This window comes from Mobula hypostoma, chromosome 6 (genome assembly GCF_963921235.1).
Source record: "Mobula hypostoma chromosome 6, sMobHyp1.1, whole genome shotgun sequence".
Lineage (NCBI taxonomy): Eukaryota > Metazoa > Chordata > Chondrichthyes > Myliobatiformes > Myliobatidae > Mobula > Mobula hypostoma.
The window spans coordinates 70,402,329-70,424,727 of record NC_086102.1 but is presented as its reverse complement, the minus strand read 5'-3'; the positions used below and the strand labels follow the sequence as shown (position 1 = coordinate 70,424,727).

Genomic DNA, 22,399 nt, shown 5'->3' with positions numbered 1-22,399 from the left:
TAAAGAGCTGACAGTTGGCTGGCAATGGCAAACATTTGAGGAGACTATGGTAAAACCACAAAAATTACTCATTGTCATCTAGGGGAAGAGAATCAGATGCGAAGAGTAGCTTAACTGTGGTCAACAAGGGGAATTCCTGAGTAGATCCAAGGAAAAAGCATGTATTATTGTCTAACAAAACCTCAAACTTGAAGTCAGTGTAAAATGCAACAAAGGGACACCAAAGGAATCACCAAGATGTTGAGGAGGAAACTCCCATGTGAGAATAAGCTTGCATGGAATATAAAAAATAGTTGGATCTGTGAAGAGAAAAATATTAGTGAAGGGAAATATATGGTGATGCAGGATTTTGCTAAGAAATGTACATAATTTCTTTCTCGCAGAAAATATTGCCCAACTCCCCGAATTCTCCATGTTTCAGCGTCAACAATCTCTTGTGCCACCACTAAATTAGAATGATTAGCCACGATCATGTTGAATGGCAGACTAGGCTAGAAAGGCCAAATGGTCTACTCCAGCTAAATTCAATTATTTATTAACTCCTGCATCTCATGGTCACTCTCATCACATTAGCTTCAGTGTTGTCTGGTTGAAAAATCAACAATCTCTTCACAAGTACTAGTCACGGTGTACCTCAAGGTAGACCAGACTTTGCAGCTCCGGTAGGAGTGGAGTCGTTTAACGTTCGCCATGAGTTGCTGACTGATTAGAGCTTCCTATGCAGGGGTTTTGAGTGTTCATATGATTATCTATTGCATTGCCAACAGTTTATAATTGTTTTGGTAATAAGCCATAAAAGACAAGATACTATATTTCAAGAAAAAAGAATTCAGTGGTAATACTTGGAAGTACCACTGTCATTGTGCACCACCCATAGGCAGATAACTGAACCATAGTATCTGCGATGTGCAATATTGCAGATAAAATAATGAGATATTTTTCTTATCAATGCTTATCACTGTTAAATAGAGGCAAAGTCTTAACATACATTTTGCTGAAATTTGTCTCAGTTTATAGCTCCTTCTGGTGTTGTATTTCTTTATTTCCGGTTTCCTTACTTCAGGTTGCTATCTCCCCACCATGTACTTAGACAAGAATGTGCTCCAAGTTCAAAATCAATAACCTGAAATTAAAACAGACAATACTGGACATCTTCATCAGTTCAGGCATGTCTGTGGAAAAAGAAACAGCGTTAGCATTTCAGGTCTGAGTTGTCAGGTCCTTTGTCAGCTTCAGATGTGAGGTAATGAGCATCTGTCTCTTCTCACTGATGCTGCCTGACCTATGTGTGAACTGTGACCTTCTGAAGGCAGTTGTACAAGGTCAATCAGGGTGATTATCCCTCTAATTTTGTTTTTGCTTCTGTGGCTTCTTTGAGACTGCTTGTTGTAATTTCAGGTCAAATAACGAATTAAAAGAGTGCAGCATTACGCAGTGACAGCTACCTCATTGTTCTACTGTCTTACCTCCCTCTCCTTGTTTGGTTTTCCTTTCCTGCTGCAAAAACCATACCACCAAGACAGGTTGGCCGATTACACACTCAGATTGTGTAATGCCCCAGATTTTAAATTTTAGTTTCCCATCTTGTTTTGGAAAACTTCCCAGCCTTCAGTTATCTCTTGTGGAAAGCTGAAATGGAACTGGAGTCATGGAACACTACAGCACAGAAACAGGCTTTTCAGCCCATCTAGTCTGTGCTTGCCCGATCTTCTGCTTAATCCCATCTAGCTGACCCCGAACCATATCCCTCTCATCTACACATCTTATGAACAATAAGAGGTGAAGCCACGTCTAACCACTTTGTGGAAGAATGCTTTGGCATAGATGTGGGCTGAATTTATAACTTGATTGGAAAAATGCATTTGCTGCGACACACACCGAGATCCTAATTTCTTTTGCTTCCTAGCCTCTGCAGCCATGCCTCAACTCCAAAGAGTCAATGCTGGTGTTTCAGAAGCACTGCAGGATAGCTGAAGAGTACCACAAAGTGCAGAAAGAAATCGCAGTGCTACAAGAACGGAAGTAAGTGAAATATCACATGTGAAATTTCATGCTTTCCCTGGTAATATTTATTCACCCTTTTGCATTAATAACAAATGTTATATTTGTTTAATTGAAAACATTTTCTGGCTTATGAATTATAAGGTGAAAATCAAAGTGTTTTGAAGTACTCTGATACTTCAGAATGCATGATATGCTACAGGTCTAATCCCCAGATGACAACGAAAGCAACAGTAGGGCACCGACAAAGGTGGAAGGAGAAATCAAGCCAACTTTCTGCTTGTGATTGTTACTTGTTGATTACTATTGGAAAGCATATCTTTGGGTGTTTGGTTGATGACGCCTCACATGTTGACTCATATTCTTCCTGCTCTCAGTTAATCTGAAAGCACCCTCGGAGGTCCAAAGGGTGTCAGCACCTGCCTCCAGGAAAGAAGAGGGAAAATGAATCACCTGTTTTTAATTCTGTGAAGTCACTCATTCATTCACCTCTTAGTGAAAGCAGAATCCACAAGGCTCCCATTACATTTCGTTCGTGGAGTGGGTAACCATATGACATGTGGGATATGCTTCCAAAAATCATCTGTCTACAACTTCCAGGAAGCACATTCACCGCTCTTTTCTTTCCTGACATTTTATAGCTATGACAACACAAACCATATTCTTTTTTTCGAAGTATTGTTCTTTTCTTTTTCTTTTATATATGACTTCTCTGCTCGACAACTCCTTGTGAAAATATCGTCCATGGACAGGGACCATCTTTTGCTGACTCAGCAAGCATTATTATATTATGCTGAAAATGTCAAAGAATGGGAGAATTTTGCACTGGATTGATGGTGAGGCTATCATAAGAGCAAATTAGATATAGGCTGTTGCTAGGTAACAAACAAATTCTTTTACAGATGCTCAGAAGACGAATTTGTCAGAAAATACACATAAATCAACCTATATGGCAATCATATCTTTACAGCATTGTACTGAATGGCTTTGAAAGATAAGAGAGCTAAGAAAGAACAATTAGTAAAAGGGGAGAGAAAGTGGAAGCTAGTTCTGCTCACCATCAGAATGAGCATACAGTACATACAAACATCAGACTTTTGAATTTAATAATAATATGGGAACTCATTTGTATGCCCAGGTGTCTGTAAGTCAGGTCTTCATAACCTGCTGACAGCCCATTGTAGCATTCAGAACGTGCACCCGCTTCCAGAAATTTGAAAGCTGCAGCTCAATTTGCCCTGAACTTTTCAGTCCACATTGTAACACTGACAAAACTTTCCAGATAGATTCAGGAATGAACGTATGAGTATGAAGGTGCCGTGTTTCTCCGTTATTATCTATTTGATGCCCATTAGCTATAGCAAAAATGGGGGGGGGGGGTCTGGTGTATTCAAATGTAGATTATTTTACCAAAAGAAAAGATGATAGAAAATAACTTCTGTAACCGTGAACGTAATTTTACAAACATGGAGTCTCATTCATTGGAATTTATGTTGGACGTTAATGTTTTTGAATTTTTTTTCTGCCCAGGTTATTAAACACATAATTTTTTTTCCTTTCCCCTTCCCCCTCCCTTTCATTCACTGTCAGTATGCAAGTTAAAAAACATTTTATCCTTGCTGGTTTAAACTCTGCAGGATATGGTTTTTAGTTTAGCACCATTAAGGATTCCAAAGCACACTCCATGTAAAATATATGGATTGAAAAGTTGTGTTTCCCACTCAACCCACATTAAGCATAAGTTTGCCATGAACAAGTGCCATTGGGTAGCATTTTAATTTTTTTTTAATTGCTTGATCTATTTAAAGGAAATAACCTTTATTGAAATTTATTCAATATAGCAGAAAGTGGTTTCCTCTGCAAAAATACTTTTTAAATCAGATAAGATTAATCAATTGAAAATATTTTAAAATTATGACCTTTTTAAAATACTTGGTGTATAATAGTTTTTAAAAACAAAATCACTTAAGATATTTCACAATATAGTAATTAGTTGTTTTGTGTCCTAAACTTTCATCTCTGAAGCCTTTTTAAAAGGCCTGAAAACAGGGCATTATAAATAGAAAGTCACCCAGGAAGCTTGGCCAGTGTTGTGCCTCTACCGCATTATTAGACTCGAGCAAAAGCCGGGTTGAATCATGTCACACTGAATGCACTTTGCATTAAAATTCTGCAATCATTTGTACTAATTCCACCTGTATTAAGAGAAGTGCAATTAATTCACTTGTGAAACTGAGATGAACTTCCAAGCCTGCAGGTCACAGTGTGGGTTCATTGATCTGATTGGTTGATGAAACAGACTATCCTGCACCTGATGGCATTTACAACAGCTCTCCTGTAGAGAGTACTGTTGGATTAAAGGCCTGAGATATGTACTGAGGTATTTAGTGAAATGTACAATTTTGAAAGTGCTGCTAGTTGCTGAGAACAACATAAATGAAGTAGATAATATTTCTCAATGATGCACAATATAGTATTTGTTTTTATTTTGATACAAGGTAAAGAAGAAACATACCCAATTTTCAATTACAGGAGTAGAGAGTTCATAAATTTATAAGATAAATATTTTTAGCCGAGTTCAAAAAATAGCTCAAAAAAGTTAAGTTCAGAGAAAATTTAAAAAAAAGATGTGCTGGTGGTAATTTTGATAAGTTGAGATTCAATGATGTGGTAAACTACCATGCTATGAATGCCCATGATGGAGTGACTAATCTGCTGTAACATATCTTACTGTTTTACTGGATAAATTCAGTATTTCTTGCATTGGTACCATGATTTTGGACAGCAGATCTCTTGAACTTAATTCTCTAATGCAACTGTAAATTCCATCTTTGGGAATCTGCATTGGACAATGTAAGGAAGTTTCATTTCATTCCAAGTGATTATGAAAGGATCATGACTAATTAACTAGTTCACTTACTATTACTTAAATGGCTGCTTGTTTTTGAAACACTTCTGTTATTTTTATAACTCAATTGACAGAACTACTGGTACAATCAGGGTTATTTCTACACTATTTGCACCATGTACTCAAAGATTTTGTACAGCTTATGAGTGATTATAAATAGATTAGATTATGAATACATGAATGGTAAATTAAATGTATCCACAGTATATCAGATATCAGGGCTGAGCATGCAACACAGTAACCTAAAAAGGTAGAAGTCTGTTGGGAAACTATGTGTATACTTATTTTGTTCTTGGATGAATTAGACTTTTCATAGATTAGAAGACAAATAGCAATTTCTAAATATTAGATCAGCTAGTTATTGATTCGCACTATATCATCTTTTCATCATGATTAATGCTCTGAGACTGGTGAATATTTCTCCTTAGATATATTCTTTCTGCTTTGCTTTCAATTTTCTTCTTTCTTCTCATCTCTGAAAAAAAGTCATTAACCTGAAACACTAACATTGTTTCTATGTCCTGAAATTCTGCCTTAGCCGTTGAGCTTTTTCAGCATTCTCTGTTTTTATTTACCAATACTGTCTGCATTCTGGCCTGTGGACAAATCCTTACCCATACAGTTACTGACCCTTAAAATTCCATGTTCATCAATTTTTCTAACCAGCTTTGTGTGTGAGAATTCATCATGCAGAAGATACCTACTGCATTCCCTTCATCAATGTTCTTTATCACCACTTCAGAAAAATTCAGGCAGAGTTGAAAATGCTTTGCTTTTAACATGTCTGTGTTGACTCTCCTCTATCAACTCAAAGTTATCTGAGTAGCCATTAACATTCTTCCTGATCTGAAAGAGAGAGAGAAAAAAGTTATTGGAAATCTGAAATTAAAAATAGAAAATACTCAGTAGGTCAGACAGCAGAAGCATTTTCTCTGATGGTTATTTCTGTAAGTTTCCCACAAGAAAGAAAAACTCCTCCCATTTGAATAGAGGCTCTTTCTTGTTAAGTTAATTGCTAGTCTATTCTCATACTTTCCCTTCGTCTTTTACATTTCTCCCTTCAGCTTACGATCAATGAACAGCAAGCTGACATAGGTGTTTGCATTGTCCAGGTGATCTAAAGCCTGTGAAGACCCACTGAGGTTGCGTCTGATGTAGACCTATTGTGGCGAAAGGCAAATTGCAGTGGGTCCAGTCCTTGCTGAGGCAAGAGTTCATTCTAGCCATGACCAACCTCTCAAATTATTTCATCTCCGTAGGTGTGAGTGCGACTGGGCGATAGTCATTAAGGCAGCTCTTCTTAGGCACTGGTATTATTGTTGCCTTTTTGAAGTGGGTGGGAACTTACAACCGTAGCAGTGAGAGGTTGAAAATGTCCTTGAATACTCCTGCCAATTGGTTGACACAGTTTTCAGAGCCTTACCAGAAACTCCATTGGGGTCTGCCACCTTGAGAGGGTTCACCCTCCTTAAAGACAGCCTAACATTGGCCTCCAGGACAGAGATCACAGGGTCACCGGATCTTCACAGCTGTAGTTATATTCTCCATTTCAAAGTGGACATAGGAGGCGTTGAGCTCATCTGGTAGTGAAGCATCGCTGCCATTCATCTATTGTGTTTCACTTTGTAGGAAGTAATATCCTGCAAACCCTGCCAGAGTTGATGTGCACCTGATATTGCCTCTACCCTCGCTTGGAATTGTCTCTTCACCTTTGAAGTAGCTCTCCACAAGTCATACCTGTACAGACCTGGGTCACCAGACTTAAATGCCACAGATCTAGTCCTCAGCAGATGATGTATCTCCTGGGTCATCCACAGCTTTTGGTTTGGGAATGTACAGCAAGTTTTCGTAGGCACACACTCATCCACACAGGTTTTAACGAAGTTGGTATTCTCATCCAGATTTGAGGATGAATTCCTGAATACAGTCCAGTCTCTATCTCCTTTCTCATGTCTTAGGATCATCCTCGTTATGGGAATGAACCTAGCCTGGAGCAGAAGCATCTGTTCCTGAAAGGTCACCTATTGGTCTGGTACAACTTTACAGGTTAATATTTGGTTCAACTTTATCCAGGCCTGGAACTTTCTCATCCTATTGAAGTGCCAAAGAAGCCTTGTATTAATACAGGTAAAATCTTTTGAAAGCGTGGGTACACAGAAACCTAGTTAGTGGATGTAAATGGACTACTAAATCAAAGCAGTTTTTCTGTATTCCTGACTGATGCCTAAAGGTGAATGAAAGGATCCTCAGTCCAATTTTATTGTAGGCATTTGCTGTACATAATTTGATTGTCACACTTGCATACATTACAGTACTTGCATATTAAATGTAGTCCTTTGCCTATGAAGCATTTTGGAACAATTGAATGGTATGAAAGGGATTTCAAAATGCAGATACCTTTCTTTGGAACTAAGCAATTTGTTATCATAACTGACGAGTCAAAGGGTGGAGTAGTCACTTTTTTTTTGAAAACTTGCACCAAAGAGTTGAGATATTGCATTATTGAGGGTGGGTAAGTTGGTGACAATATCTGAAGAAGCAGGAAATTAGTGGTTAGCTTATAATTTAAAAACTAAAAATGTTTTATGAGAGGGAAATTGAAAGAGGCAAAGAAGTATTGTAGGAAGTAGTGCCACTTTCAATTTCATCTTTAATTTCAGTAAAAAGTCCAGTATTTAGCAGAATGGTGACAATATTGTTGGCAATTATTTTGAAGATCAATAACCTTTGCTCCAAATTTTCTCTCCTCTTGAAAGAAACCTATAATGAAATATAAAATTAATGCTGGAAATTATCAGAAGGCAGTGCTTGAGAGTGAAGCGTGTAACAACTTTGGTCAATGCCATTGCACCTCTGATAAAAGGTCAGATTTCTTTCCCATGTGGGAGAATGAGGAGGTGATAGATAGGAGCTACAGGGAGGTAGTCACCCCTAAGCATCTGGAGGCAGATACCAGGGTAACTGTCAGGAGAGGGAAAGGGACTAGCAGCCAGTGCAAAGTACCATTGTGGCTGTTCCCCTCAGTAATAAGTACACAGCTTTAGATACAGTCGGGGGATACAACCTACCAGGGGAAGACTGGGTCTCTGGCACTGAATCTGTGACTTAGAAGGGAAGTAAGGCGAAGAGGAGTGCAGTTGTGATAGGGGATTGCATAGTCAGAGGAACAGACAGGAGATTCTGTGGATGTGTGAGAGTCACCCAGATGGTATGTTGCCTCCCAGGTGCCAGGGTGGGTCAGGGATGTCTCAGATCGGGTCCACAACATACTAAAGGGGGAGAGTGAGCAGGCAGAACATATTCATACCTAGGAAAAGAGAGTAAGTGCTGAGAGAGAATACAAAGAATTAGCTCGAGAGCTGAAAAGCAGGACCTTCAGGGTAGTAATCTTTGGGTTGCTACCTTTGCCACGTGCCAGTGAGGGTAAGAACAGGATGATTTGGCAGATCAATGCATAGCTGAGGAATTGGTGCAGGGGGCAGAGTTTCAGATTTCTGGATCATTGAGATCTCTTCTTGGGAAGGTATAACCTGTACAAAAAGGATGGGTTACACCTGAAGCCAAGGGGATCTTTGCTAGAGTTGTTGGGGAGGGTTTAAACTAATTTGGCAGGGGCAGGAGACCCATAATAATAGGGCTGAGGATTGGGCAGTTGGTATACAAATCGATGCAGTGTGTAGTGAGACAGTGAATTAGGATAAGCAGATGTTAGGGCAAAATTAAAGTCAGACAGAAGAGTTGAAACATAACATGGGGACAAAATCAAAAAGGGTGTTGAATACAGGATTGAAGGTGGTGTATTTGAATGCACACAGTATATGGAATTAGGTAGATGATCTTTTAGTGCAGTTAGAGATTGGCATTTATGATGTGGTGAGTGTTACTGAGTCAAGGCTGAAGGAAGATCATAGTAGGGAGTGTAACATCCAAGGATACACGTATATCGAAAGGACAGGCAGTTAGACAAAGGGAGTGGGGTGGCTCTGTTGGTAAAAAAATGTAATCAAATCCTTGGAAAGTGGTAAGATAGGGCTGGGAGATGTAGAATCCTTGTGGGTAGGGTTATGAAGCTGCAAGGGTAAAAAGACCCTGATGGAAGTTCTATACAGGCCACTGAACAAATGTGGGATACAAATTACATTGGGAGATAGAAAAGGAATGTCAAAAGGGCAATGTTATGATAGTCATGGGGGATTTCAATATGCAGGTAGACTGGGAAAATCAGGTTGATGAAGAGAATTTGTAGAATGCCTTGTGGTTGAGACCACTACTGGAAAGGGTTTTCCGGATTGGGTGTTATGTAATAAACGAGATTTAATTAGCAAGTTTAAGATAAAGGAACCCGAAGGAGACAGTGGTCACAATATGATAGAATTCACCCTGCAGTTTTAGAGCAGGAAGCTAAAGTCAGTTGTATCAGTATTACAATGGAGTTAGGGGAATGATAGAAGCATGAGAGAAGAACTAGCCAAAGTTGATTGGAAGGCGACACTAGCAAGGATGATGGCAGAACGTCAATGGCTGGAATTTCTAGGAGTAATTTGGAAGGCACAGGATAGGTGCTTCATGAAGATAAAGAAGTATTCCAAAGGCAACATGATGTAACCATGGCTGACAAAGGAAGTCAAAGACAGCAAAAAAGCAGAAGCGAGGGCCTATAATATAGCAAAATTTAATAGGAAGTTAGAGGATTGAGAAGCTTTTAAACACAAACAGAAGGCAACTAAAAAATGATATGGAGAGGAAAAAATGAAATATAAAAGTAAGCTGGCCAATAACATATAAGAGGATACCAGGAGAACAGACAGAAGAAGGAAAATTACAGGCCAGTTAGCCTGACCTAAGTGGTTGGAAAGATGTCAAAGTCCATTATTAAAGATGTTGATATAAGATTAATGGAAAGGGTATTAATGGTTGGCACAGGCTCAGTGGGCATTTAGTGTAATGCTGAGATTTCTATTCTTCTAATGCTTCTAAATCATTTTCCTTAAAATCTGCTTGTAAACCTCATCCCACTTTCTTCCTTGTAGTTGGTACAAACATGTATGTTGATGTCTGACTGTTCAGCTTCACCAAGGTTCTGAAATTCCTCAGTGGAATCCATAAAGGTACCAACATGCCTTCTTGGAATCAAATCTGGAAATACAGGAGTATCTTTGTGTGTTCCCAAACTATAGCAAACTGGTATTGCTAAAACATTCATAGTACAATAGTTTTGTCTTTAACTGCTTGTCAGTAGTCAAAAGTTAATATGGCAAGACCCTCAGGAGCATACTCAACAATTCACGTGTTCTTTTTTGTGCAACTAGTCGTTCACCTCATGAATGTCAGACTAGCCATAAGACACCCAGCTTCATGAATGTACTGTAGCGATTAATCAGGGTGTCAAAGATTACAGGGAGAAGGCTGGAGAAAGGGCTGAGAGGGATAATAATTCAGCCATGATAGAATGGTGGAGCAGACTCGATGGGTCTGGAACTAGGGGATATAGCCTCAAGATTTGGGAGAGTAGATTTAGGATGCAGATGTGGAGGAAATGCTTTTCTCAGAGAGTGGCAAATCTGTGGAGTTCTCTGCCCAATGAAGCAGTGGAGGCTACCTCAGTAAATATGTTTAAGACAAGGTTGGATAGATTTTTGCATAGTAGGGGAATTAAGGGTTATGGGGAAAAGGCAGGTAGGTGGAGATGAGCCCATGGCCAGATCAGCTATGATCTTATTGAATGGTGGAGTAGGCTCAATGGGCCAGATGGCCTACTCCTGCACCTGTTTCATATGTTCTTATGGTCAAATGGCCGAATTCTGGTCCTGTGTTCTATTGTCATAACGTCTTATGATCTGTCATTTTTTTCAGGATTTCTTGTTTTATTTTAAACTTCTAGCATCTACAAGACTTTGCTTTTGAGTTGCAAGAGTAGACATTTCAAAAGATGGTAACAGTTCTCTGGAACATAACCCACCCATCAGGTGAATTTGCCTTTGACGATTGGAAAAGCTGGTTTATTTATAATTAAACATCTAGAGAAGGATTACTAGATCAGGATTACAGCGATATGTGCATGTACCAGAGCAGGATATAATCATGAATCACTAGGTTGTCAAACCAGAGTAGCAATCATGTGAGTATGAATCACTGTGTTAATCAAGCAGAATTCTAGCTACATGCGCATGGTTCTGTGTTTTTTCAAGAAAGTCAAAACACTAGAAATCTGAAATAAGAGCAGGACAAGCTGAAAACACTCAGTGGATCAAGCAGCAACTATATGAAGAAAACGAGTTAGCCTTTCAGATTGAAGATCCTTTGTCAGAACTGGAAAAGAGAGATTTAAGTGGGTAGTTTTATTTTGTGTGGATGGTGGGGGTAGGAAGGAGTGCATAGGACAAAAGATATATCTGTGATAGAGTGAGGCAAAGGTTACAGCAGGGATGAGTTGTAAGGCCCTCCAGTCAAATCAGTTAATGAGGGCAGAAAAAGAAGTATTATAAATAGCAGGGCTGTGGGATATGCCCAGGCGGTCAGACTGCAGTTGTGCAGAGAGACAAATAAAGCCAATGTTACTGTAGATGACTCACAGCAGAAATGGTCAGTTTTGATACAGAGATCTTGTAGAATTCAGTATCGAGTTCACAAGGCTTCAATATGCTCCTAGGTGTTGTTCCCCAAGCTTGAACTGTATGAGGGTACAGACAGAAAATTGTAAGTGGGAGCGGATAGGAGAATTAAAGTGCAGGCAACAGAAAGGTTGGTGTCACTCCTGTAGACTGAATGGATGTGCCCCATAAAGCAACCATCTTTTCAGTGTTTGGTTCCTTCAATGTAGAGGAGGCCACACTGTGGACACCAAATTGATCAGCATTAATTATTCACATAATATGATAAGTATGATTCATAAATTGGCAAGCTGTGACACAATTCATTGAGAAAATCTGACTTTATGGCTTACGCTTTTTTTTGCATCACCTTACTAATGATACCACCGTTTGGCATTTCATTATTTTCTTAGACCTAGGAGGCCATTTATCCCATTGGATTTATGTCAGCTCTCAGAACAATCCCATTCCTCCACTTATACCTCAGTAACCTCATGTGCCAAGCAAACACACCTTTGATTCTACCTCCAGCACTGGGGGATACTTACAGTGGCCAAATAACTTTACCAACCTGCATGTCTTTTGCATGTGAGAGGAAACCAGAGCATGAGAAGAAACACACATAATCACAGGTTGGATGCGCAAGTTCCACGTAGACAGTGCAAAAGATCAGAATCAACTCAGGTAATTGGTGCCATGAGGCAGGAACATTACCTGCAGTGTCACTCTGCTTAAAGGGGTTGGACAGAGGAGGACCTGACTTCAGTGTTTATGTTATATTTACATCAACCACATAGCTTATGATATTTATTAGGGATCCCATTGTCGTCTATTGTGAAGTATGTTTGAATTTTTGAAGTGGCTGAAGGTCTTAAGGGGAGGCTGGAGGAGGGTTTGCATGAGATCCAGCTGGTTATATGGTATTCCAGCTCTCTGAAAACATTATTTTACCTGGATACTTTTGGTAGGAAGTCCATATTTGATACCATAACTAACTACATAATGTCAGAATTTGAATCAGGTTTTATACATGGCACACTGTATGGCGTGAGATATTTGTTGTTTTGTGGCAGCAATACATAATTAAAAAACAGTAATCACTATATATATATATATATATATATATAAGAAAATATATAAATAAGTAAGTAGGGCAAAAAGAGAGGGAAAAATAGTGAGGTATTGTTCATGGGTTCATTGTCCATTCAGAGATCTGATGGTGGAGGGGAAGAAGCTGTTCCTGAAACACTGAATGTGTTTCTTCAGGCTCCTGTACCTCCTCTTTGATGGTAGCAATGAGAGGAGGGCATGCCTTGAGTGATTGGGCTCCTTAATGACGCTTGCTGCTCTTTTGAGGCACCGTCTTTTGAAGGTCTTGGATGTTGGTGAATCTAGTGTCTGTAATGGAAATGGCTGAGTTTACAACTTTCTGCGGCTTTCTCCGATTCTGTGCAGTGGACCTTCCATACCAGAAAGTGATGCACCTGTTAGAACGCTCTCCGCAGTATACCTGTGAAAAATTGGGTCATTGGTAACATACCAAACCTGCTCAAGTTCCTAATGGACTATAGCTGCTGTGGTGCCTTCTTTGTAATTGCATCAGTATGTTGGGCCCAGGATTGGTCTTCAGAGGTTTTGACACCCAGGAACTTGAAACTGCTCACCTTTACCACTGCTGATCTCTTGATGACTGGTGTGTGTTCCCTCGACTTTCCCTTCCTGAAGTCCACAATCAATTCCTTGCTCTTACGGTTGTCGAGTGCAAGGTTGCTGTTGTGACACCACTCAACTGGCTGATCTATCTTGCTCCCGTACACCTCCTTGTCACTGTCTGAAATTCTGCCAACAATAGTTGTGTCATCGGCAAATTTATAGATGGTGTTTGAGCTGTGCCTAGCTACACTGTCCTGGGTGGAGAGAGAAAGGATGCACGTATCCTTGAGATGCACCAGTGTTGATTGTCAGCGAGGAAGAGATGTTATTTCCAATTAGCACAGACTGTGGTCTCTGAGCAAGGAAGTTGCAGAGAGAGGTAGAGAGGCCCAGGTTTTGGAGCTTGTTGACTTGAACTGAGGGTATGATTGTGTTAAACACGGAGCTGTAATCAATAAACAGCAGCCTGATGTAGGTATTACTATTGTCCTGATTATGATATGGGTATTATTTCCTGAACTTGTAATTTCTGGAATCACTGCTGTCTCATATGTGAAAATGAGTTTAGACATCACATTGTAAAATAGAAAATTTATGATCCAGAAGTTGCCTCTTTTCTGTAGTTGAACTGAAACAAGCATTTTAAAGATACATATATTCAGTAAAGAGGAAGTTACTTCATTTGAGTTTCTTTTCAAACCATACGATACACAACTCTTAAAATATATATTGAGATATTGTATCAATTACTGATTATATTTTAGCTTTAACAAAATTGGATATAAAATCTTAAAATGACTGAGCAAAGAATGAGGCATTCAGCCAACTCTTAAGCTTTTTTTTAGAAGTCCACTGCAAGAACCTCCACAGCCAGTTGCCAAAATGGGGCTTATGTAGGGCTTGAATTTTTCAATTTTTATTATTAGTTCAGTGCAGCAGTACTTTTTCTTTTCAGTTTTATTCCCATTTGACAGAACACGGTTCTTTTAATTATTTAAATATAGTCAAAAGTTGTGTCAACCTCTGTAAAGTCCAACTAAATCAAAATCCGTAGCAATTACAGACCTATTTAATATTTCTTAACTAACTTTCATTTGCTTTCAAGGAATTATTAATACTTTTGTATTTTGCCACATTTACCACTGCTCCATTCTTTTTGACAGGTTACTACATCGACATCACTGAACAGAGCATGATGCTCAATCACATTTTGAAAGCTTTCTTAAAACAAATGTGAACAGAAATATACATTCTGCATGATTGTTGGCAAAGAGAGAAAGATGAAAGAAATTATTTTGGTAGTCCTTTGAGATGATTTTTTCAGTTAATTCTAGAATTTCAAGCTTTAGGCATTTGCAAGCGGAGATTACTGATTGAAGTTCTGGTTTTCAAGCATTACTCCAGGTCCTGGTCAGCAGTTGGCCAGCACTGTTTTGAGTGGGCTGGCTGGAAATTCCTGAAATATAGAGCAGATACCAACGAAATGCATCTGATCATCAGGCACAAGGGAAAACTGAAAAATTTCAGCTACATAATGGATCCCATCCCATGTTCTGTTCATTTAAATGAATTATTGGGGAAAAAGATTGTAGCAGTTGACACCAGATTGAGAGAAATGAATCATTCTCATGTTAACCGTCCTAGGCTGCCTCATATTGCACTGAGTTCAGAAAATGTACATATATTGTTCTAAGTTTCAATCTTTTAGACGATGCCTTGCCTGAGCTAAAGCTGTGCAAATGTCCTTAAGATGATAGTTATTTGGCCTTAAAATAGACTACAAAATTAGATCCAGTGATTTTATAGCACAACATGGAACTATTTAATAGAATTATAAAAGTATACAAAGGAGGAAGTATTTTGTATAAGTACTTCTCTACAGAATCTGGTTCCCTCTTGATGACTGACATATTTAGATGGCAATGAAGAAGGGAAATGATGTTAAGTCTTTGAATAAGAACAGCAGCTGAGTCTGTTGCTGATTAGACAGTCAGGAAACTATCCAGACTTAACTCTAAGGAGTTGCTCCTGGGGAGGACTTCTGCAAAATGTCTCATCAATTATGTTGCCAAGCAGTGGAAAAGGAAAATACTGCTGTCTTTTTCCTTTAAAGATAATAATGCAACTCTTGGTTTTATTATAAGAGAAGGCGTCTTGTGCAAAGGAGCAGGAACTAGTCAGATGATAAGATCAGATGATATAGTCAGATGACAAATTGCTAGCTTGAATTGTTTGAATGAGTCGCTTGGTGACTCAGTGTGAGCTGTATCACTGTGACTTGGAGCCTTTCAAACCAGGAAATCAACAGGTTCAACCTGACACTGTGTTTGGGTTATCTATCTCAGTATTGTGCAGAGTATGCTTTGGTGGTCCCTGGACCAGCGAAGCTTCATAAATGAGATCTCTGCCTTATAGACTGAGCCAGGTTTTCTTAGATATGTAGCAGAAAGTAACATGCACATCTGTTGAATGTTAGCCTTGCAAAGGTTTATTCTCCAAGGAACTTAAAGAAAAAGAAATAGTGAGCACAAAGTGAAAAAGGAAATAAGAAAAAGTTAGATGCATGAGAACGTATTGTGAGAGATGTTGAAAACATACTTTCTTGCTTAGCAATACTATAAAGGCGTGGTACAGGATGTCTTCTTCTGATAGACAACACCTGATAGAAAATCAGTGTTACTGTTTCTTTATGCAGCACAAGATCTTATGCACTCTGATGTTTTCACAGTTTCAGTCCAGATCCCAGCCATGGATGGTGCATGAGCCACAGAAAACCAGGCAAGGAGGCTAACTTAAAGCACTTCCTAGGAAACAACTGTTAGTGCCAAATTTATCTGTTTACTGGCTGGATGTAGGCCGACCAGCACAATTAACTAACTTCACTGACAGACTCGACCTGCTTAAATGACGAATTGGACCTGACTTGACACACTTATATTACCGACTCACTGACAGATATTATATGATTAACTTTGTTTATTGTTTATTTATTTACATATCAACTTGCTGCTTGAAAGTTTACTCTTTAAATAAATGAATAATTGATGTTTCCCCTGACTGGGGTAACTGGAACAAAGGGTCACAATTTCAACATTTCTTTGATATGGTGCAGCATTGACATAAATTCATGGGTGTCTTTGACAAGCACTTGAAATCCAGAAATATTATTTTGTAGATTTTTGCAGTTAATTAACTGTCACAACACTAACTTTTGAGCAGAAAATATTTAGGCCATTGTAATGAAGCTAAATTGGGATGAATATTTTTGTAAAACTGTTTTTTAGAAAAGGTCAGAATCAGAATCCAGTTTATTTTCACCGGCATATGTTGTGAAATGTGTTAACTTAGTAGCAGCAGTTCAATGCAATTCATGATGATAGAGAAAGAAAAATTGTTAATCAATTACAGTAAATATATATATATTGAATAGATTAAAAATGGTACAGAAACAGAAATAATATATGTTAAAAAAGGGGTGGTAGTGTTCATGGGTTCAATGTTCAGCATTTATTAAACATAATCGTGTGAATAACTGATCCCAGGAAATGTTCCCTTTAAATGATTATTCATTTTCTTTTTTTTAATAACAAGGCTATATGGTATTGGAGAAGCTTCATATGTAAAGCCTTTCTTCCTATATTTTTTGTTCAATGCTAGTTGTCACTGAGTGAAACTTCTTTCTGATAGACTATCTTTCGAACAGTATCTGGCTGCATATGAATAAAAGTACAAGTTTCATTTAGTTTTAGAATGCGACTATAGAAATGTCTCATTTAAACTTAATCTCCATGCATTTGATTGTGAAATTTAACCCTTAACAATTTTTGATGTTTGGACAAATGTTTCTCGAGATGGATGTCTGCTAAAACAAATTTCAATATTTGTTTCCCATTATTAGCATTTCCAAGTGAGAAACAAATTTGTTGCACAATGCAACTCCCTCCAGGCTTTGCACACTAACCAGAATTTGTCCTTGCTTCATCACTGGGTTTGTGGGATTGCATTCAGTTCCTCCAACAACTTTCTTCTGACTCTATTTTTGAATAGGAGCTAAGTGTGAAAGAGTTTGCTTGGTGCCTTACTCTTGGTTTTACTGAACTAAAACAGCTTTTTGATATCCAGTTCTTACAAGTGACAGAGAGAGAAATGTTTTTGATGCAATCTGAATTTATGCCATTGTTCTGGAGTGTTCCAGCTCATGATGTTCTCCACCTTTTATTGAAGGATCGTTCTCTCGAGTATAAATTGCTATATTCCAAATATTGAATGTAATAAAACAAATTAATTATAGATGTGGAGCAATTCCGTACTAAATATTATATTCATGGACTAATAACACAAGTCTGAAAGTGCTGGAGTTGCATGTGTGCAAACAGAGGTACAAAAATTACCTCATGCACTGTAACTGTAATACTTCACTGTTGATGTGATTGTCTGAATATATTAAACTCCAAATTCTAAAGTTCAAGAAATAAATGGGTTTTCACATTGCTACATCTAATGGATTTATTTACAGAGACATTCAGAAAGTTGAATGAAGCAGCATGACTCAGTAGCTGCCGGCATATTTTGGATGACAAATATTTACCACCACATAAACAGTAGAGTTTTCAAGGTAATCAGTCAGGAAATAAACAATTAAAGTAGTTTCTTCTGCTGAAGATGAAGAGAGCATTTCAACTGTTACAAACAATATGGAAAATAGACCAAATTAATATTGAACATTATTTAGCAGTTACCCTAAGATGTTATATTTTCATTATTCACATAGTACAGCATTAATTTTTCCTTTTTAGATACCCTCACAAAGTAGTTATTGTCACAGTTTGAACTAGATTAAGCTAGCTGTAAAATATTACCTAGACTTTTTGCATTCCTTCATTAACAAAGTGTGCTTATTGTTGGTATACTTCTTAAAGTAAGATTATATAAATGTAAAAAAATTATAGTAGATAAATAATATATAGTAGGAGCGGGATTAAAGCCTCTCAGAATTTAAGCACATAATCTGTCCTCACAGTTCAGAACATCATCGAGAGAACAGTACCGAGAAGATTCTACATGACTGTAAATGCTTTCTTATGAATATAATATTAACCTGAAATGTGTCTAGTACAGAACAGTGATGTACAGCTATCTCTTAGACTCAGAAACATGGGTAATTTATTGCATGTATCTCCAGGTGGTGGAGAAGTACCGTCAATTTTGTCTCTGAAAATTTGTCAGTTCTTTGGGAGAACAGGTGAATCAATGTCAGTATTCTCTCTCAAGCATAAAGGTATATCTGGTCAGGATTCACCGGGCAGTCTGCATTGGCCATTGTCTGACAATGAACTCCTGAAACAAGTCTTCTATTTACAACTAACCCATGGCAAGCAATTTGCAGAAAGAGAAAATGCTTCAAGACCATTCTTAAAATTTCCTCGGAGAAAATACAATGTTTTTACAAACTGAAAGGAGAATTTAGCCCGAGTCAGCTGAAACTGGCAGGAAATCATTTGGAAAGGTGCTAAGCTCTTTGAGAACCATCAGTTGGAACACAAATGGCAACTCAGACTACTTGGTCCCTCATTCTGTCAAGCACTGCCTGTTCCATCTGTGGCAGGGTCTGTAGATCTTCATTGGATTCACTAGCCACCTCAGGACATGTAGGAAGTCATCAATTGATTGCTAAAGAAGAAGTTAATCTGAGTCAGATTTTCTGTTCAGATGAATCTAAGAGACCTCTCAGCATTATTGTTAAGTTTTCCTGACTTCAATACCAGTCATCCAATTCTTCCATCCATCAGTACCATTAACTAGAACTCATTTGATCAGTTATTAATTTCTTATATATGGAAGCCACTCAACTCACATAACACTGATGTTGTTATTTTAAAAGTAATCAGTTGAGTAAAAAAATACTTCACATTCTAAGGGCATGGTAAGATATTGTATAAATGCAATTCTTTCTTTAATATATTAAACAGGATTTATCTTTATAAGGCACATGCCAGTCTTACAGTAACATTTCTGGTAAATTAGTAGGCTGTACACACTGTGCATGCAATGCTATAGAGATTGAAATTTTATCCATTATACTGGAAAATATACATAGAGTGTTTACTAATTGGAATTTATTATTCAAATGTTAATGCTGTGCTTTCAAATGACTGGGACAATTTTAGACTGTGAGACTGCAAACGAAAGGTGTAACCAACCACAAAAGTTATTTTATAAGTCACATGGAGCTAGTTTCTCACCCCATGGCTAATCATTCCCCAATTTTTTCATATATAAAGCAGCATTAAACTTGAATGTAGAATGGTCTGTTGTCTGGAGAAATCTATGAAAAGATGTTTATGATCATTATTTTAAGAACCTGCAAGTAAGCATAAAATAGTAGTGAATTGCAAGCGTATATATTTTTTCAATATTTCCATTTTATTTATTTGTCAGGAAACAGCTGATTGCAGAGCTTGATCAGGACGAAAAGGATCAATTGAATGGCACTCTCTTAACTCAGGAATATCAGCAGCTCTCTGAAGAGAACCACTCTCTGACCTCCTACCACTTACAGTGCAGAGAACATCTAGAGAAACTTCAGGTGTTACTGCAGCAGCAACAAGGATCTTCCTGATTCCCAATTCCTTGCACATGGCAGAAATTTTATAACAAACAAAATGCTGAAATAGCTGTGCAATCTTCTTTATAGATTCAGAGAATCAATTGGAAGAGTTGGTAAGAGGGGAAGCCATTTTGGTGGTTCATGATATTTCTGGAAGCTGATTTTCAGCACTGCTGGTTTTCCAGATGAGCTTTTATGTGTAGACAGCACAAAGCAAAATTAGATTTGCTGACATCAAAGAGTACAACATGGTAAGGGTTAAAAATTCCTAGATGTTGTAAACAAATATCAAATTTATCATTGTTCTTTGTTAAAGTAAATCTAAACATGCAAGAATTATTGATAAAATCCTTGTATAATGGTCACATTAATGTTGATAAAGAATGTTTTTATCATAACAGATTGTTCTGTACTTAAAATTATTTGAAAAAACATTGCGTCTATAAAAATTGTGATTTCTTTTTAAGTCTACAGTGCATGTGTGCGATAAACATGTGAAAGATGTTTGTTGAAGATTTCCAGACAAATCTGGAAATCATGAGGATATTCTGAGATACGTGTCTTTTCAATTTTAGTCCATTGCAAATTAAAACAAATCTGCATTAACAGAATGGGTTAATCCTGCAGGATTCTCATGCAATGTACACCATAGGTTTCTGTATTTTCTCTTTGGTGAACCAGGAATACAGAAAGCACAAGTGCAAATGGACATCTTATTTCAAGTTATTATCTTATGATTTTTATAAACATAATTAAATATTTTAAAATAATATTACTTTAGTTTTTTGAGGATACTTTTGGCAATTTTACACCGTTTTTTTACAAGGTGCAATTATATTTAGCCAGTGATCTGAAGAATACATTGAAATGTTGAATATTTCCAGTTTTTTCTCATTGCGTACTAATTCTTTTAGTAGTTAATGTATCCAACTCTTCTTCCTTATCAATTGTTTTGAAATGGTAAGTGCATACTGTGAAATATGCACATGATATTAAGTACTCAAGTAAGAAAACTCAAAGCTGGTCTCTTGTGGTTATTGTTTTATTTGAAATAGATGTACAACTACCTATAACTTTAATAAAACTTGGGTGAAATGTGTTTTTTATTTATTGAACTTTATAAATATATACAAGTTTAGGTTGTTTGAGCAGTTTCAATAAACTTGACGTAGCTAACTCAAACTCAGAACAACATCTGTGGTGTTGTATCTCTGCTTTCAGTGCAACATTCAATTTTATTCACTTCAAGGGTACCAGTAGCTCTTCTCAAATTGCAGGTATTGCTGTCAAAATGATTCAATGTGACAGTCCAGCAGTTTTACATTCATGCTGATATAGTATTATTGCATTTGCCCACCTATCTGAACACACTGTACAATGGTTACAGAAAGAGCTTCTAATTGAATATAGGTTGGAATATTTCCTCATATATTTACTTTTGTATTTTTCCCTGTTGTCTTTTAAATTATAAGAACATTTTGATAATTATTTAGGGGATGTGGTTTATGGAAGAGGACCAACAGAGATGTCAGACATGTATCCACCCGTCATTGCCTCCACTTGACTAATTTGAAGCAAAGGCACACGTGTTCACATTTTGTCAGATGAATAGTCAGAATGGGTCTGCACTGCCTGTGCCTCACCTCCCTTGGACCAGCCTTTCAGTGGATTTCATAACTGTTCTGAAAACACTAGCATTTGGTAGTTGTGGACCATTTCTCCAAGGCTGCCCACTTCACTGCTCTCCTCAAGTGACCATCGGCTTGTGAGACTGCCACCCTCAGGTTCAGCACAGGTTCAGGCTGCACAGCTTCCCTCAGGACATTGTGCCTGATTGATGATCTCAGTTCACGTCCTGGTTTTTGAAGGCTTTCTGTTCTCTTTTGCGAGCCGGTGCCAACATCTCATCTGGCTCCACCCCAATCTAATGGCCAGACTGAGAGAGTGGATTGGGAGCTGAGACAACGCTGCGCTGTCTTATCTTTTGCAAACCCATAACCTGAAGCCCACCATAAACTCCAATCATCCTCCACTGGCGTGTCCCCCTTTGAATAACATAAAGGATTCCAGCTACCACTCTTCCCACTTGACCAAAGGACTGACGTGGGAGTTTCTCTTGCTGAACAGTAGGTCCAACATTACAAGTGCACAGGCAGCCGGGCCAGGGCTGCTCTGAAACAATATGCCCAGCAGGCTAATCAGCTCCACCGACAGGTGAAACCTCTCAATCTAGTGGAGAAAGTCTGGCTGGCATCTAGAAATTTTCCTTTGAAAGCTGAGAGCTGCAAGTTGGCCCCATGCTACTCAATCTCGTGGAGGGGTATGGCCTAGAGGAACGTTCTTGGGTTCCAGCTCATAACATCCTGGACAAGTTTCTCGTCTGCATCTTCCAGTGGGCACAGGTCTCTAGCACCTCAGGACTGGTGCCTAGGGAGGGGGCCCTGTTGCGACCATGGACTCTTGCCGCAGAGTCTGGGTGCCCTTGCAGGCGGGTAGCAACTGGAAAGGGTTGGCATCACACTCGTGTGTATGCATGCCCCAGTCAATTAAGGTTCCTTTGTGGTTGTATTTAACTCCCTTTCTTTAGTTTCAGTCTTGTCGAGTCTTGACCAAAAGCACAGCAACATCAGTGCACTCGGA

The 22,399-nt window shown here is 38.2% G+C and overlaps 1 protein-coding gene across 18 annotated transcripts in view; it reads left to right on the top strand.

The window, feature by feature from the left end:
• map3k7cl (map3k7 C-terminal like) overlaps nucleotides 1-20,940 on the top strand; it is a 98,609-nt gene extending 77,669 nt beyond the window's left edge. For all 18 annotated transcript variants that reach the window (XM_063050946.1, XM_063050945.1, XM_063050944.1 and 15 more), the window contains 2 exons: nucleotides 1,907-2,022; nucleotides 19,591-20,940. In XM_063050946.1, coding sequence (XP_062907016.1) covers nucleotides 1,907-2,022; nucleotides 19,591-19,771 — 297 coding nt within the window. In that variant the 3' untranslated portion in view covers nucleotides 19,772-20,940. The remainder of the gene's footprint in view (nucleotides 1-1,906; nucleotides 2,023-19,590) is intronic.
• Nucleotides 20,941-22,399: the final 1,459 nt, after the last annotated feature.